The sequence below is a fragment of the Nanorana parkeri genome, unplaced genomic scaffold (assembly GCF_000935625.1).
Source record: "Nanorana parkeri isolate BGI_ZX_2015 unplaced genomic scaffold, ASM93562v1 scaffold13, whole genome shotgun sequence".
Classification (NCBI taxonomy): domain Eukaryota; kingdom Metazoa; phylum Chordata; class Amphibia; order Anura; family Dicroglossidae; genus Nanorana; species Nanorana parkeri.
The window spans coordinates 2,658,147-2,674,033 of record NW_017306281.1 but is presented as its reverse complement, the minus strand read 5'-3'; the positions used below and the strand labels follow the sequence as shown (position 1 = coordinate 2,674,033).

General features: G+C 42.2%; 1 protein-coding gene across 4 annotated transcripts in view; it reads right to left on the bottom strand.

Annotated features, from left to right (window-relative positions):
- Window positions 1-4,498: 4,498 nt before the first annotated feature.
- RSRC2 (arginine and serine rich coiled-coil 2) overlaps window positions 4,499-15,887 on the bottom strand; it is a 27,501-nt gene continuing 16,112 nt past the window's right edge. For 2 of the 4 annotated variants that reach the window (XM_018557422.1, XM_018557447.1), the window contains 5 exons: window positions 14,567-14,692; window positions 13,381-13,469; window positions 12,388-12,621; window positions 7,777-7,865; window positions 4,499-4,789 (listed from right to left, as the gene is read on the bottom strand). In XM_018557422.1, the coding sequence (XP_018412924.1) occupies window positions 4,613-4,789; window positions 7,777-7,865; window positions 12,388-12,621; window positions 13,381-13,469; window positions 14,567-14,692 (715 nt within the window). In that variant the 3' untranslated portion in view covers window positions 4,499-4,612. Of the gene's footprint in view, window positions 4,790-7,776; window positions 7,876-12,387; window positions 12,622-13,380; window positions 13,470-14,566; window positions 14,693-15,374; window positions 15,387-15,887 lie in introns of all 4 variants that reach the window. The other 2 variants (XM_018557441.1, XM_018557431.1) reach the window with 2 other exon arrangements.

Here is a 15,887-nt window from a genome sequence, read left to right as displayed (position 1 = left end):
GGTCTGTGTCCCCTCCGATGCCCGCTGCTCTTCCCTGCCTGTGTCGGCAGAGGCAGCAGGGATCTGAGAGGACACAGAGGATCAAGCTGCTGGTGCCCTGCGGGGAGGAGAGAAGCTTTCAGGAGGCCGAGTGGGCTGGTGTGGGAGGAGACAGCTCTCAGGATGCCGAACAGGGAGGAGAGAGCTGCCACAGGAGGGCAAAGCTCTCCTCCCTCACTGCCACGCTCAGCCTCCTGTGAAAGGTGGCGTGTCAGGATGGAGAGCGGCTTACAAGCATTCACGATCAGAAACAACATAGTATGCTTGCTGTGTCCCCAGGTATGAATGAATAGGAAGTGATCTATATAATTTCCTGTTCGTTCATGATTGTGGACTTAATAACTTGTACTATTTCCACAGTTTATGAATGGATAGGAGTACACAGTATAGAGGATTCCTGTTTATTCACAACAGGGGCTGCAGAAAAAGAGATTTAGGTATCTGTGTCCTCAATCACTTTTTTTATTATAAAAGGGAAATATGTTTATTTTTCAAATAAATATGATCTTCCTTAGTTAAATAGCCCTGACATTCCCAAAAGCACTACCTGTGCATACAGTTCCGAGCATACCAAAGTGACCATTGATTTCGGGAAGACCACTGTTCATGCCAACTTATCTGCCCTCAATGACAAAAGGGATAACTTAAAAGAACTATGAGGTGAGTGAAAATCACTCAATGAAATTGTCACACGTCGGCTCAATAGATTGGGAAGTGAGCGAACACATACCGTCGCTCCCTCACTTCTCAATCATCTCCCAGCAGAGAGCAGTGACTGTCAGTTACCGCTCCCTGCAGGGATCCCCACCCTCCCGCGCTGACTGGAGGAACAGATGGGGGAGGGGCGGGTACAGCTGGTTCTGACTCTAGATAGGCAGAGCCAGCTGTCAATCACGCAGCTTGGTGGATCTCAACAGCATTGCCTGGATTGGTCGCGGCTGCAGCAGTCTCAGTATACCGCGAGCTGTAGCTCGCGATATACTGAGCTTTGGTTAACGGGAGGACGCTAGTATATGTCCTCCTGTGACCCTTAGGAGAGCTATAAGGAAAAACACTTACTCCATGGTACTTACTGTTCTGTTTACCAGCTAGCTCTTCACCATCTCTCTAGGTGCCATACACATTGTTTAACAAGCTGTACTGTATTTTGTGTTTGTGTCTGGAAAAAATCATAAAAATAAATATATGTAATATTCTTTAGAATAAGGAGCATTCTCTACCGGGAAAAAAAAAAGGTTTGTTTTAATGCGAAATCTACCACAGACGAATCGGTCAAGCAAAACAAACGACAAACGCACTCAACAATTTGTCACCAGCTATACAGTAAGGTGCACACGAAATGGGCTTTGAACAGAAACCGTAGAAAGGCATCATGGCACACTCACAAACCAGCATGTAAAACAACTTGTCTCACCACTAAGGATAATAACAGAGGTTTGGATACACGTCTTCTGCAGAGGATGTGAAAGCCGCACTGCCGCGCCAAGGCACCTCTTATATAAACCTGAAAACTTGAGCGTGCATAGCTATTCGCCACCCAAAGTCACTAATTTGTAGAGCCACCTTGCGCAGCAATTACAGCTGTCTCTTGGGATACGCCTCTATAACTTTCGCACATCTAGCTACTGGGATTTTTGCCCATTCAAGACAAAACTGCTCCAGCTCCTTCAAGTTGGATGGGTTTCTCTGGTGTACAGCAATCTTTAAAGTCCATTTCCACCTCTGTGATTAGCTTTTATTGTGGTAGAGGTGCAGTAATTATGTACATGTGTACATAGTTACATAGTATTTGAGGTTGAATAAAGAGATTAGTCCATCAAGTCCAACCTATAGGATATCAAGTCCAATCAAGTACATTTTCATGACTCGCATTGAAGGCTTTCATTTTTTCTTAATAAACTTTTAATAGGCCTGAATCCTACAAATTCAAAATTTTCTACACAGGAAGTCTGACACCGGGGTCGTATTGTAAAGCCGGTTGTAAACAGCTGCCCCACTCCCTATGATTCTGTGGAACACTATCACTAAACACCAGCTTTGCACACAATAAACTTTCCAGGGGTGTTGCCACTATGAATACAAAAAAATGGGGGGTGGCGAACTCAGTTGCAATATACACAGATTGCTTGCAGACCAGAGGTGGCCATTTCTATTAGGATATGAAAAGGAAAGTAACAAAGAAATGCAAATTTCTGTGTTCATATACAGCAACTGCATATGCCTGCTTCACTTGGTGTACGTTGCCGACATGTTTTTTTAAAAATAACTCCACAAAAGGTGGAAATGGGCTCTAAGTCATGCCACAGATTCTAAATTGGATTGAGGTCTGGGCTTTGACTAGGCCATTCCAAGACATTTAAATGTTACCCCTTAAACCACTCGAGTATTGCTGAAGCAGTATGCTTAAGGTCATTGTCCTGCTGAAAGGTGAACCTCCGTCCCAGCCTCAAATCTCTGCAGAGAAACAGGTTTCCTTTAAGAATGTTCCTGTATTTGGTGCCATCCATCATTACTTCAATTCTCAAGTTTGCCAGTCCCTGCCAATGAAAAACATCCGCACAGCATGATGCTACCACCACGCTTCATTGTGGGGATGGTGTTCTTGAAGTGATGAGGATTTTGCACCAGACGTTTTCCTTGAAGGCCAAAAAGCTCAATTTTAGTCTCATCTGACCAGAGTACCTTCTTCCATATGTTTGGGGTCTCCCACATGCCTTTTGACTAACAGCAAATGGGTTTCCTTTTTTTTTTTTCTGTAAGCAATGGCTTTTTTCTGGCAATTCTTCCATGAAGGCTAACTGAGTGTACGGGTTAAAGTGGTCCTATGAACAGATACTCCAATCTCCACTGTGGAGTAAAATTATTAAACGTTGACCGGTCCACGGCGATAAAAAGGTTGGGGAGCACTGTTGTAGGGGACACCCCAGGTTTTTCTCTCTCCCAGCTGGAAGCAGCGGCGGTTCCACAGAGACTGCGTGGCCACAATCCCTGCATAGACCGGCCAGCTAAGGCCGCTAAGCAAACAGGAGGGGGTGGAGCTACACCTTCGTCTGTGGTATGCTGAGACGAGGCCTCGACAAATGCGGAGATACCGCCCCGTTCCCCGATCACTGCATCTGTCAGATAGGTGGGCGGAAGGAGCGGAGCCGCAGCAGAAGGACGAGCGAGCCGCGGGTTGCCGACCCCTGTCCTAGACGCTAATAATAAGAGTTGTCCAGGTTTTGGCCACCTCTTGGGCTGTCCTTTGTTTTTAAGCGCACCTAGGGTAATTCCTGCAGGAGGTGATATACCCAGTCAGCGAATATCTAAAGCAGAGCTGTGTCCTTCATACAAAGAAAGATAAATTATTATTTGGATAGTCACACTGAGAATACAGGCTGTAGGCAAATGGCCGGACTTCTAGCAACCGTTAGTATCAAAGTAGAAAAAAAAAGACCAGGGTGGAAAAAACATAGTATGAGTTTGTTTTATTCTACAACAATCTTTTTTGTCCATGAAGTATATTACAACAGTAGAATGCATGGACAATCAGCTTCTACAGTCAGTGATAATTAGCTAGAACCAACATGAACTTGGTTTAAAAGAACAACATCTGTGCAAAAACGATGGCATAAAGTATGCAGATTTTTATTTTTAAAAAAAAGACCCAAGCCGATTTAGTTTTTTCCTTTTTGCCACTGCATTCTAGAATAAAATTATATTCAAACATGTGCTATAAGACAGCAAAAAACAACTATAACAGAGATTGTAAACGTATAAAAAAAAAACCTCCAGAATGACTAGTGGGATTGTTAAGGAAAATGCCACAACATTTCTATACAATCAAAGCTGAACTCTGGGTACAAAACTGTTATCTAACTATATTCTTCAAATAGCCACAAAGGATAAAAATTCACTTTGCGTGCATCAAATGTCTTTGAATACCCAGTTATTACCTTGTAAAAGGAGTGGTGGCATCAACACTGTTTCACATAGTCTGTGCAGAGAGCAGAACTGTGGGAGGGACTCAGCTGGTCCTCCAACTACAGGTTGCTTGCAGAAAACTACAGGAGGGAGGCAGATACAACACCAGTCGCACTGTACAAGGAGAGAGCAGCAGCAGCGACTGGTCCTAATATAGGAGGCTCCTGCACAGAGGCAAAGTTTCACACTGGGTTACTGCTCAGATCTGGGGAAACTACACAAAAGAACACCCGAATTCAAGTAGAATACACATGCCTCTTGTATTTTAACAATATTTGCCTATCCCAGAGTACAGCTTTAACAGTGGGAACACACTTGCTTATTTCATTGTGACAGATACAAAAACATTGAGGACCTTACCTTTAACTTCATACACTTTTAAATGTGAAAAAAATTAAAACTAAAAACAGCTTCCTATTGCAGTTGAATGAAAATGGGCATCTGGTAACATCAACACCAGTATCACTGATATTTACAAAATGATTTTGTTTCTTTCAATAAGTTAAAGTCAATGCAACATCCATGCAAGCCAGTATTCTAGCTTTTTGGTTACAAGGACATGAAGTGAGAAGTCCAGAGTAGCAGAAGTAATACATCCCGTTCTCCTTATTCAAACAGCGTCCATTCCACGCATTGATGTAAACCCCAAGCCCATGCCTCTCGCGGTGTGAGTCTGTGATCTTGCCATCTCATACTGAGCGTCCAGGTTGCGGAAAACCTCTTCTTGTTGCTTTAGGGTTTTGTAACATTCAGGATCTCCACCACTAGTGCCAGCTTCATCTTCATGCTAAAAACAAATAGAATAGTTAACACATGGACTGTATTCCTATATCAAAATGATTACTGCTTCAGCAGAAATGCATCATAGGTATAACTCAGTAAAGGGAGGCCGTGGGATTAACAGCCAATTGACTAAGACTAATAATGCTGCCATAGTGCAAGTAGATTTGTTAATCCTCAAGGAACTCCGACTTTTTTTTTTCAACCTGACTAACTATGTAACTATATAATCTCAGACGCATGCTTTACAGAGGGATTTGACTTTCCTTGCTCAGACCTTATGCCACCCCTACCAGAACCAAGCTTTGCCCCTGTACCCTGATGGGAGAGGTTCTTTTGTAGTGTTCAGTATGATTAATTCTTAAAAAACAGACTATGGAACCACTGCAGGGATTCCACATTTGAATCCATTGCGTTAAAGAAAACAAATCATCTTAACCTTTGTAGGGGGGCTACCCCCACACTGCAAGGTTTAACTGCTTGTTTTTGTCTAGGGAAAAGAAGCTAAACATACTCACCTGAGCCTTGAAGTCGGCTGGTTGTCACTGCAGCCTCGCTCCCCCTTTGCTCTGGTGGTCTAAGCCAGCCTTTCTCAACCAGGGTGTCGTGGCACCCTGGGGTGCCTTGAAATTTTCAGTGTCATGCCTTTCCATGGTGTAGGCAGGCTTCAAACATAAAGTGGGCCTCTGATGTGATACAAGGGGGTTCCTGATATAAAAAGGGGGACTTTGATGTGAAAGGGGGGCTGTAATGTGAAGAGGAACACCATTTGTTTGTATTTTTGTGCGGGATCCCTTCTTAAAATCCATACCAGACCCCTATCTGGTATAAGGGTCTGCTATGAAATCCGGAGGGGCTACACATGTACACTGCAAGGGTTACTATTATTTCTGCCCGGAGTTCTTATATACCGTATTTTGCGGTCCACAAGACGCACCGGACCATAGGGCGCAGGGAGGTCAGGCGCGCCTTATGGAGCACTCGAGACTGTATCTTCTGTGACAGCTTCTATGACAGAAGCTGTGACAGAAGCTGCAGTTAGTGACCGCTGAGACAGGTGGCGCTGTGATTACAGCGCCACGGTCTCAGTGATGACACAGAGCAGGCGAAGAACTAACATGCTTCGTCTGCTCTATGGTTATCTCGATCGACGCCGCTGCTCGGTTTTAATACGAGTGATCTCATTAGATCACTCGTATTAAACGAGCAATGGCTCCTGCTGCTAAACTCGATCACCGCTGCTCGGCTTTAATACGAGTGATCTCATTAGATCACTCGTATTAAACGAGCAGTGGCTCCTACTACTCGCCCGGCACCCGAAACTGCATGTCTCGGGCGTCGGGATTCGCTCCATAAGACGCAGGCACATTTTCCCCCTCCTTTTGGGGGGAAAAAAGTGCGTCTTATGGAGCGAAAAATACGGTAAGTGCTTACTGTCCGGTCGTTGTAATTAACTTCTTTCGCACACATGATATAATCCATATTTGTGGCCTGAAAATTACTTAAAACCGCCAAACATAATACATTTCCTGAAAGCCAAGACCCTGTAGAATTAAATGGTGGCAGTTGAAAATTTTTATGTTGCACGATATTAGCGCAACTCTTAAGGCCTTGTTCACAACAAATGCAGGAGCAGATCTGCTCAGGCTTCTGCACACACAGTGCAGTGGGTTGTGCCCGTTTTTGATGCGTTCCGGGCCATTTTTGGTAAAAATATATATTTTTTTTTGTTTAATATGGGCTTTCAGTGCGTTGCAGGCATTTGCATGCATTCCAGAGCAGGTAAAAATAGGTCTTGCTGCAGTTTTTTCACCTGCTCTGGAACTGAAGCAGAAAACTATTGGAATACATTGGGCGCAGTTTTGATCCGGTCTGTAACTGCTCTGCACCTGCTCCGCACTTGGTGTGAACAAGGCCTTAATCAAACCCAAAAATGTTGTGAAAAATCCACTTAAGTTAAATTTAGTGCCCCAAAACACAATAAAATAACTATTTTTAAAATAAAATATATAAAATGAGGTTTCAACGAGTAAATAGATACCCAACATGCCTAGGTAAAAAATTGTGTGCGTATGTAAAACGACGACAAAATTAAGTACCCCAAAACATCTATAGATGACACTTTAAGAGCCCCCCACAGGTCATCAATTTAGAGATCCATGTAAATATTGGCTCTAGGATTATTGCTCTCACTCTCGCGTACGCAGCTATACCCAACATGTGTAGCATGTGCATCGGTTTCATAGGTAGGCCCACCCGATTACGTGAATAAGTGCGTGCTCGCGGGGGGCTAAAAATTATTTTTACATTTGATTTATTACTTTTTCAAACTTTTTTTTTTTTTAACTTTAATTGCCATCACATGTCACTAAGGGGTTAAACGGCCAGACAGCTTGCACTTGATGGCAGGTGGATGTTTTTAAACATCTTTTCCAGCTCGAGTGCGGCCCCTGCCCACCACTCTAAAGGTGCCCATACACTGTACGATTCTCGTACGAGAATCGCGGGAAATCCCGCGATCGTACGAGAATCGTACAGTGTATGGAAGGCGTGCGACCGTTCCTACTGTACGGTCGCACGTCTTCTGTCGAACCAGCAGGCTTGAAAACCCGCCGAGAATCGTACGATTCTCGGCGGGTTAGTGGCCTGCTTGTTGGACAACTGCTGAACGGGCCGGTGTGCGCACGCTGCCCGTTTGAAGTGATCAAAAGGCCCGCCCCTCACTGCGGTCATCGGAAGCCCGCCCCTCACCCCTCCAGAAGGAAGGACAGTCTCAGCACCAATTCAGAGATGATTTGAGGATCTACAGCTGAGTGATAAACAAATAAGATACTTTTTTTTTGTTAATAGTTAGGCTACTTGAATGTATTTTTAAGATTTAACTTCGGAGTTTAGCGTCACGTTAAATTGTAAACATCCCTCCACAAAGAAAAACAAAAACAAAAAAAAACCCCACAGGAACATTCACTTTTCAATCAGTATCATATTACCCACCTTTATTCCCATTAGTTTTCTAAATTTTACATTTTGGTCCTTGTTTCCAAAATTGAGCTTCTCCCAGATTTCCGCTGACTGAGATTTCTGAGATTTCTCCTAAAAGAAAACATCAAGATTAAATATTACATGTGTTTATTGCTGTTTCCAGTTATTTTCTTGCTGCACATAATATTATTCTGGCACCTGTGCAAAACATTATGGTGCAAAAATGCAGAAGTACTAAAACTGAAGTGGGTGTATGGAAACCCAAGACACGTTATTTAGCTGTTTGCAGCAACTGAATATCTTTTCTTCATTTAATGAACTAAAATTGAAACCTGTTATGTTACTACTGGCAAGTCTACATTTCTTTCAACTTTTTGCAGTTTACATATAATGATCATAATGGAAATACATAGCTGAACAGCTGGTCCGCCTTTGATAACCATTTGAGGCGATCTTGTCACTAGAATAATAAAAGTCAAAACTACAAACAGCCTGTAAAAGATAAATACTTGCTTGTCCGATGGGCAGTGACGCCAAGCACCACTCTTGCAGAGCTGATGTCAATATCAGACACTTCCAGGTGTGTCAGATGTCACATTACACGCTGTGATTTCCCCCCACCACAGATCTATCACCACAGGACACAGCAGTGATGTAGCAGCTGGAAGTTTGAACCTGACGGGCGCAGGTATGGAACACAGCCTGAAGTGTCAGACGGTAAAGCTCTGGAGATTGGAGGCAGGACACTTATTATTCCTTTTCTTTTGCAGGCTGGCTTTGACTACTTTATATTATGCCAGGTCACTGAAGCTGGGCTTTTCAATTCTTTCTAGCACAAACAGTGAGTTTCTGAGGCCAGGTATTGTCGTAAGGAAGCTGCTTCTCCTTACCAAAAAATAGGGAGCTCACAGAAAATGACAATATCAAACAGGTCACTGCAATGTTGATATATGTAACAAGATTAAAGTGCATTATCCACGTTTGCAGTGAAATTTTTGAAAAATCCTACTATATGGTTTGGTACTTGTTCCTATTCACACAGAATATCTAAAAATAATAATACAAAAAAAAAAACAGATGCTCCTCAGGTTGCGATTGATTGAGTTACGATCTTCCACATTTATGGAGTTTACTGTACAGTAAACTCCTAGTTATTCGACACCCAGATTGGTAGGTGCCGGATAACTGTAGTTTCTGGTTGCTTGAGAGTTAATAGTAACTCTCAAGCAACCATCCCTTAAGCGCAGTCTGGCTATTGCACCCGCCTTGATTAAGCCACATTTTTAAAGAGGTGCATAGTTCCGATGGCTACATGCACTTCCCAGTGGGTTAAAGGACCACCACTCATCAATGACTGTTCTGTTCCAGTGCACAGCCCACAGCCACAAACCAATCAGCATCAGGGTTTATGATCCAATTGTAGCAGGACAAAGCTCTGCCTCAAAACATTATTGCAAAAGCTATCTAAAGCTGAGTCAGCCATTATATTCTGTCGATGCGGAGTTGCAAGGAGTTATTAAAAAAAAGAGAACCCTGTATTAAGAAAACAGTTCAAATATTCTTACCCCTTCCTTCTTGCCTTGCCAGAGCATCTTCCGCTTCTTTTCTTGCTCTGCAAACCTCATTGGATTTACAGCTGCTGGATTATAATAGCTAGGAACAGAAATGCCAGTCTCTGCTAATGCCTTGGCCTGTAGAGCAGCCATTTGTGCTGCCATTGCAATTTGAGGGGTGACCTGTGTTCCTGAGGCCAACAAAGCTGCTACATTGATGCCGGATCCACCGCCTCCTGCAGCAACTGCAGAAGAAAAAGTTAAATTATACCATGGGTTGATTAGAGATTTGTAAAGCAATCATTATTTTAGCATGTAGTGCACATATATGGTAAGTATTTTAAGTCTGCGTGTGTAATTATATATATATATAGTGCAATATAAATGGGTAAGCCGTATTAGTCCAGTAGACAAGATGTCAAAAACGCAGTATTGCAGTGTGCAATGATACCTTTCTTATTGGACTAACAAAATCTATAAAAAGACAAGCTTTCGAGAGTGAACCTCTCTTCTTCAGGTCAGAAGCAATACCCCACACACACAGATATATAGTAGGGATGTCCCGATACCGGTACTAGCATCGGTATCGGGACCGATACAGGGCATTTTTCACAAGTACTTGTGAAAATGCCCCAATACATAGCGCCGGTACTTGCGCTATGTTTTTTTTTATTTTATTCTATCCAAAACTTTTTTTTTTTAAAGTAACAAAAGTTTTGGCTTCAGTTCTGCTTTAAGCCCAATGGCTGGCCCCTTGGGCACCTAGCACTGGTTTGTGGGAGGAAGGGGGAAAGGTATTGGCTTCTCCGAGTTATTTTTTGCAATCCAGCAGACAGTGAGGGGTTTGTTTAAAATGTAAAGACATTTTACTAAGCCAGCTTTACAGCAAATCTGTAACTTTATAACTGAATGAACCAAGTATAGGTTCAGTGTAGGGAGATCCAGTTTTTTGCTCTGCTCTTAAATGTCAAAACGACCTTTCAATAATCATTAGCTGGAAGTACCTTTCTCACCTCCTACGCTTTCTTGCTGTTTCTGCTTTTCAACCAATTCTTTTTCACGCTGTTCCTGCAGTTTTTTTGCTCTCTCCAATCTTGAAAAGAAAAGATAAAGTATAATGCCAAAAAAAAAAAAAATGTACAAGATAACTGCAGTACTAAATCCTTTTATTGTGAAAATGTTATAAACATAATAGTACTGCACTACAAAAGAAAGCAGCAAAACAGAAACATTCACAGAACTGTCAAATCAAACAGACATATCTAGCCGTCAGCAAAATTGTTATAGCAAGCGCCTGGAATGCCTCCACATTTGGAAGGTACAATACTATATTGGCTAATAGATCGATAGTCTAACCATCAGAGCTCCACAACCTGTAATGCCAGACATGGCTGCAGGTCGAGCACTACTGAACTGGAATGGGGGGGAGAGGGAGCAGATTGGAACTTCTAAGTAAATGTTACTTCATTTTTTTTAAATCCGTGTGTAAATATTTAAAAGCACTACATGGAAATCTTTAAATAATCTATGGGGAATATTTGTTCAATACATATAATCCTTATTGCAATCTCTCTTCAAATCTTAGTGGACCCTATCTATAAAAAGCACAGATTTCTTGTCAGTATATTGGTTTACTAAAAATAAAGTTAATGGAATGGGGGGTGGAAGAAATAACAAAAAAAAACAAAAACACAAAAGCACCAAATTTCAGGCAGTACGGACCTTTAAATGCCCTGCACCAAATTGCACGACAGTTTTGGCAGCTTTACTAAAACTAAAGACAGATTCAAGAAAATGACTGCCAGCTTACAAATTAGAAGACTGGCAGTAATTAAGACCAACTCTGATCTGGCGTACCGAGAGACGCCTGCGTTTAGAGTGGGATGTGTACAGCAGACAGACTCTAAGCAACCAATGCCATGGTTGAGTGGACAGAGCCTGATGGAAAGCTGACGGACAAGTTCCCCATCAGGTACAGCTCTGCATTACGGAGCTGTACTGGTGACGGAGTGACAGTCGATATGACAGTAGCAAATTAATGTACCCGTTTCCAATGGTTAAATAAATCTGGGGCAAGCACCGACGTTTCTTGTGCGGGAGCAAACCAGAATTCTAAAAATGAATCCCCCCCCTTCTATCACCACAGGACACAGCAGTGATGTAGCAGCTGGAAGTTTGAACCTGACGGGCGCAGGTATGGAACACAGCCTGAAGTGTCAGACGGTAAAGCTCTGGAGATTGGAGGCAGGACACTTATTATTCCTTTTCTTTTGCAGGCTGGCTTTGACTACTTTATATTATGCCAGGTCACTGAAGCTGGGCTTTTCAATTCTTTCTAGCACAAACAGTGAGTTTCTGAGGCCAGGTATTGTCGTAAGGAAGCTGCTTCTCCTTACCAAAAAATAGGGAGCTCACAGAAAATGACAATATCAAACAGGTCACTGCAATGTTGATATATGTAACAAGATTAAAGTGCATTATCCACGTTTGCAGTGAAATTTTTGAAAAATCCTACTATATGGTTTGGTACTTGTTCCTATTCACACAGAATATCTAAAAATAATAATACAAAAAAAAAAACAGATGCTCCTCAGGTTGCGATTGATTGAGTTACGATCTTCCACATTTATGGAGTTTACTGTACAGTAAACTCCTAGTTATTCGACACCCAGATTGGTAGGTGCCGGATAACTGTAGTTTCTGGTTGCTTGAGAGTTAATAGTAACTCTCAAGCAACCATCCCTTAAGCGCAGTCTGGCTATTGCACCCGCCTTGATTAAGCCACATTTTTAAAGAGGTGCATAGTTCCGATGGCTACATGCACTTCCCAGTGGGTTAAAGGACCACCACTCATCAATGACTGTTCTGTTCCAGTGCACAGCCCACAGCCACAAACCAATCAGCATCAGGGTTTATGATCCAATTGTAGCAGGACAAAGCTCTGCCTCAAAACATTATTGCAAAAGCTATCTAAAGCTGAGTCAGCCATTATATTCTGTCGATGCGGAGTTGCAAGGAGTTATTAAAAAAAAGAGAACCCTGTATTAAGAAAACAGTTCAAATATTCTTACCCCTTCCTTCTTGCCTTGCCAGAGCATCTTCCGCTTCTTTTCTTGCTCTGCAAACCTCATTGGATTTACAGCTGCTGGATTATAATAGCTAGGAACAGAAATGCCAGTCTCTGCTAATGCCTTGGCCTGTAGAGCAGCCATTTGTGCTGCCATTGCAATTTGAGGGGTGACCTGTGTTCCTGAGGCCAACAAAGCTGCTACATTGATGCCGGATCCACCGCCTCCTGCAGCAACTGCAGAAGAAAAAGTTAAATTATACCATGGGTTGATTAGAGATTTGTAAAGCAATCATTATTTTAGCATGTAGTGCACATATATGGTAAGTATTTTAAGTCTGCGTGTGTAATTATATATATATATAGTGCAATATAAATGGGTAAGCCGTATTAGTCCAGTAGACAAGATGTCAAAAACGCAGTATTGCAGTGTGCAATGATACCTTTCTTATTGGACTAACAAAATCTATAAAAAGACAAGCTTTCGAGAGTGAACCTCTCTTCTTCAGGTCAGAAGCAATACCCCACACACACAGATATATAGTAGGGATGTCCCGATACCGGTACTAGCATCGGTATCGGGACCGATACAGGGCATTTTTCACAAGTACTTGTGAAAATGCCCCAATACATAGCGCCGGTACTTGCGCTATGTTTTTTTTTATTTTATTCTATCCAAAACTTTTTTTTTTTAAAGTAACAAAAGTTTTGGCTTCAGTTCTGCTTTAAGCCCAATGGCTGGCCCCTTGGGCACCTAGCACTGGTTTGTGGGAGGAAGGGGGAAAGGTATTGGCTTCTCCGAGTTATTTTTTGCAATCCAGCAGACAGTGAGGGGTTTGTTTAAAATGTAAAGACATTTTACTAAGCCAGCTTTACAGCAAATCTGTAACTTTATAACTGAATGAACCAAGTATAGGTTCAGTGTAGGGAGATCCAGTTTTTTGCTCTGCTCTTAAATGTCAAAACGACCTTTCAATAATCATTAGCTGGAAGTACCTTTCTCACCTCCTACGCTTTCTTGCTGTTTCTGCTTTTCAACCAATTCTTTTTCACGCTGTTCCTGCAGTTTTTTTGCTCTCTCCAATCTTGAAAAGAAAAGATAAAGTATAATGCCAAAAAAAAAAAAAATGTACAAGATAACTGCAGTACTAAATCCTTTTATTGTGAAAATGTTATAAACATAATAGTACTGCACTACAAAAGAAAGCAGCAAAACAGAAACATTCACAGAACTGTCAAATCAAACAGACATATCTAGCCGTCAGCAAAATTGTTATAGCAAGCGCCTGGAATGCCTCCACATTTGGAAGGTACAATACTATATTGGCTAATAGATCGATAGTCTAACCATCAGAGCTCCACAACCTGTAATGCCAGACATGGCTGCAGGTCGAGCACTACTGAACTGGAATGGGGGGGAGAGGGAGCAGATTGGAACTTCTAAGTAAATGTTACTTCATTTTTTTTAAATCCGTGTGTAAATATTTAAAAGCACTACATGGAAATCTTTAAATAATCTATGGGGAATATTTGTTCAATACATATAATCCTTATTGCAATCTCTCTTCAAATCTTAGTGGACCCTATCTATAAAAAGCACAGATTTCTTGTCAGTATATTGGTTTACTAAAAATAAAGTTAATGGAATGGGGGGTGGAAGAAATAACAAAAAAAAACAAAAACACAAAAGCACCAAATTTCAGGCAGTACGGACCTTTAAATGCCCTGCACCAAATTGCACGACAGTTTTGGCAGCTTTACTAAAACTAAAGACAGATTCAAGAAAATGACTGCCAGCTTACAAATTAGAAGACTGGCAGTAATTAAGACCAACTCTGATCTGGCGTACCGAGAGACGCCTGCGTTTAGAGTGGGATGTGTACAGCAGACAGACTCTAAGCAACCAATGCCATGGTTGAGTGGACAGAGCCTGATGGAAAGCTGACGGACAAGTTCCCCATCAGGTACAGCTCTGCATTACGGAGCTGTACTGGTGACGGAGTGACAGTCGATATGACAGTAGCAAATTAATGTACCCGTTTCCAATGGTTAAATAAATCTGGGGCAAGCACCGATCCCCCGCCCTTCAATATGCTAACCTGATCAGTAAAAAATAATATACATTGACAAATGAATACTGACCTGAAAAAGTACACTGGCAAGAACCAATAGCAAGCATTACCTTCTAGCCAAAGCTTCTTGAGCATCCATAGCAGTATTTCTCCCTCTAAAGGCTGGTGGGCTTGGTGGTGTCCTGCTTCGACTCCTACTATGCTTCCTTGGTTTTTCAGGCTTCTTCTTTTTCTCCCTTTGTGAAAAACAGTTTACAATATCAGGCACACAACACGTAAGTTTGTTTTTTTAATCCTACTGTAAGGGCTAGTTTACACTATGTACAGTGACCTACATTTGTTTTCCACAAAACCCACAGAAAACAATTGTTTTCTATGTGCCCTGTTAACCCTGCAACACTGACTTATAATGGGTTGCAGCATGTTGTGGAAAAATACACATTCTGCAACACATCAGAGTTTACTTAAGCTTACCTGAAGTCACCATCGGTCACATAAGAGTCCTTATGTTCTAGTTCAATACAGGAAAAAAAAAAAAGTAAACCATGCAAAGTGGTAAAACAGCGCAAAGCCATCCCGGGAACACGGCAGCCACTAGCCCGCACAGCAGAACACTGCAGGCGAATAGGCCCAAAATAGAACTAAATTTAACCCTTTCACTGCCACCAACGTATGGCACAGTGGAACACAACCGCTTACAGCTGGCCATGTCAGTATGCCATACGTCAGTGGCTTTTATCGTTCTACTGTAAGCACATGGTCGCTTTAGCGACCGTGAACTTATATCAGAACGGTCCCCCTGACAGTCCTCTGTAAAATAATAGCTGTCACCAGAGACTAAAATGCCACTGATGACAGCCATTAAAAAAAATCTGGGCGATCCCCTCCCGACCAGCCTCTTCTCCCCACCTGGAGAGCCTGGATCTATTTCTCCTCAGCGAAGAAATAATGTCACCAGCACACCATAGTAGTAATGCAATAGTCCAGCTGTCAAATCCAGGATAGCCGGCGGTTCTGTGATCTGTGCGTGCCGAGCGGGTCAGGATGACCGAGCAGAGGATTGCTAATTATCTGTGATTTTTACTGATCCTCTGTGTGCAGGACAAACACTGGAGTGATCAGCCGATCACTCCAGTGTTTGTAAACAACTGGGGACTCGTAGTACTAGGTGTCTACAGTTATGAATGAAACAAGTGCTTTACACATCACTGTTTATTCAGGAGTTTCTGAATGGGGAGGAGCACTCAGTATAGAGGCTTCTACCCATTCATAACTGGATGATAGTGAATATTTTACCACCTCCAGTCTGTAAATGAATGGGAAGCCTTTGTACTGAGAGCTTTCCATTCATTCAGAACAGAGGCTGCAGAAAAAGATTGAGGACGATGTTCTTTTTCTATTTCAAAAATGAGGTCTGTTATTAACCCAAAG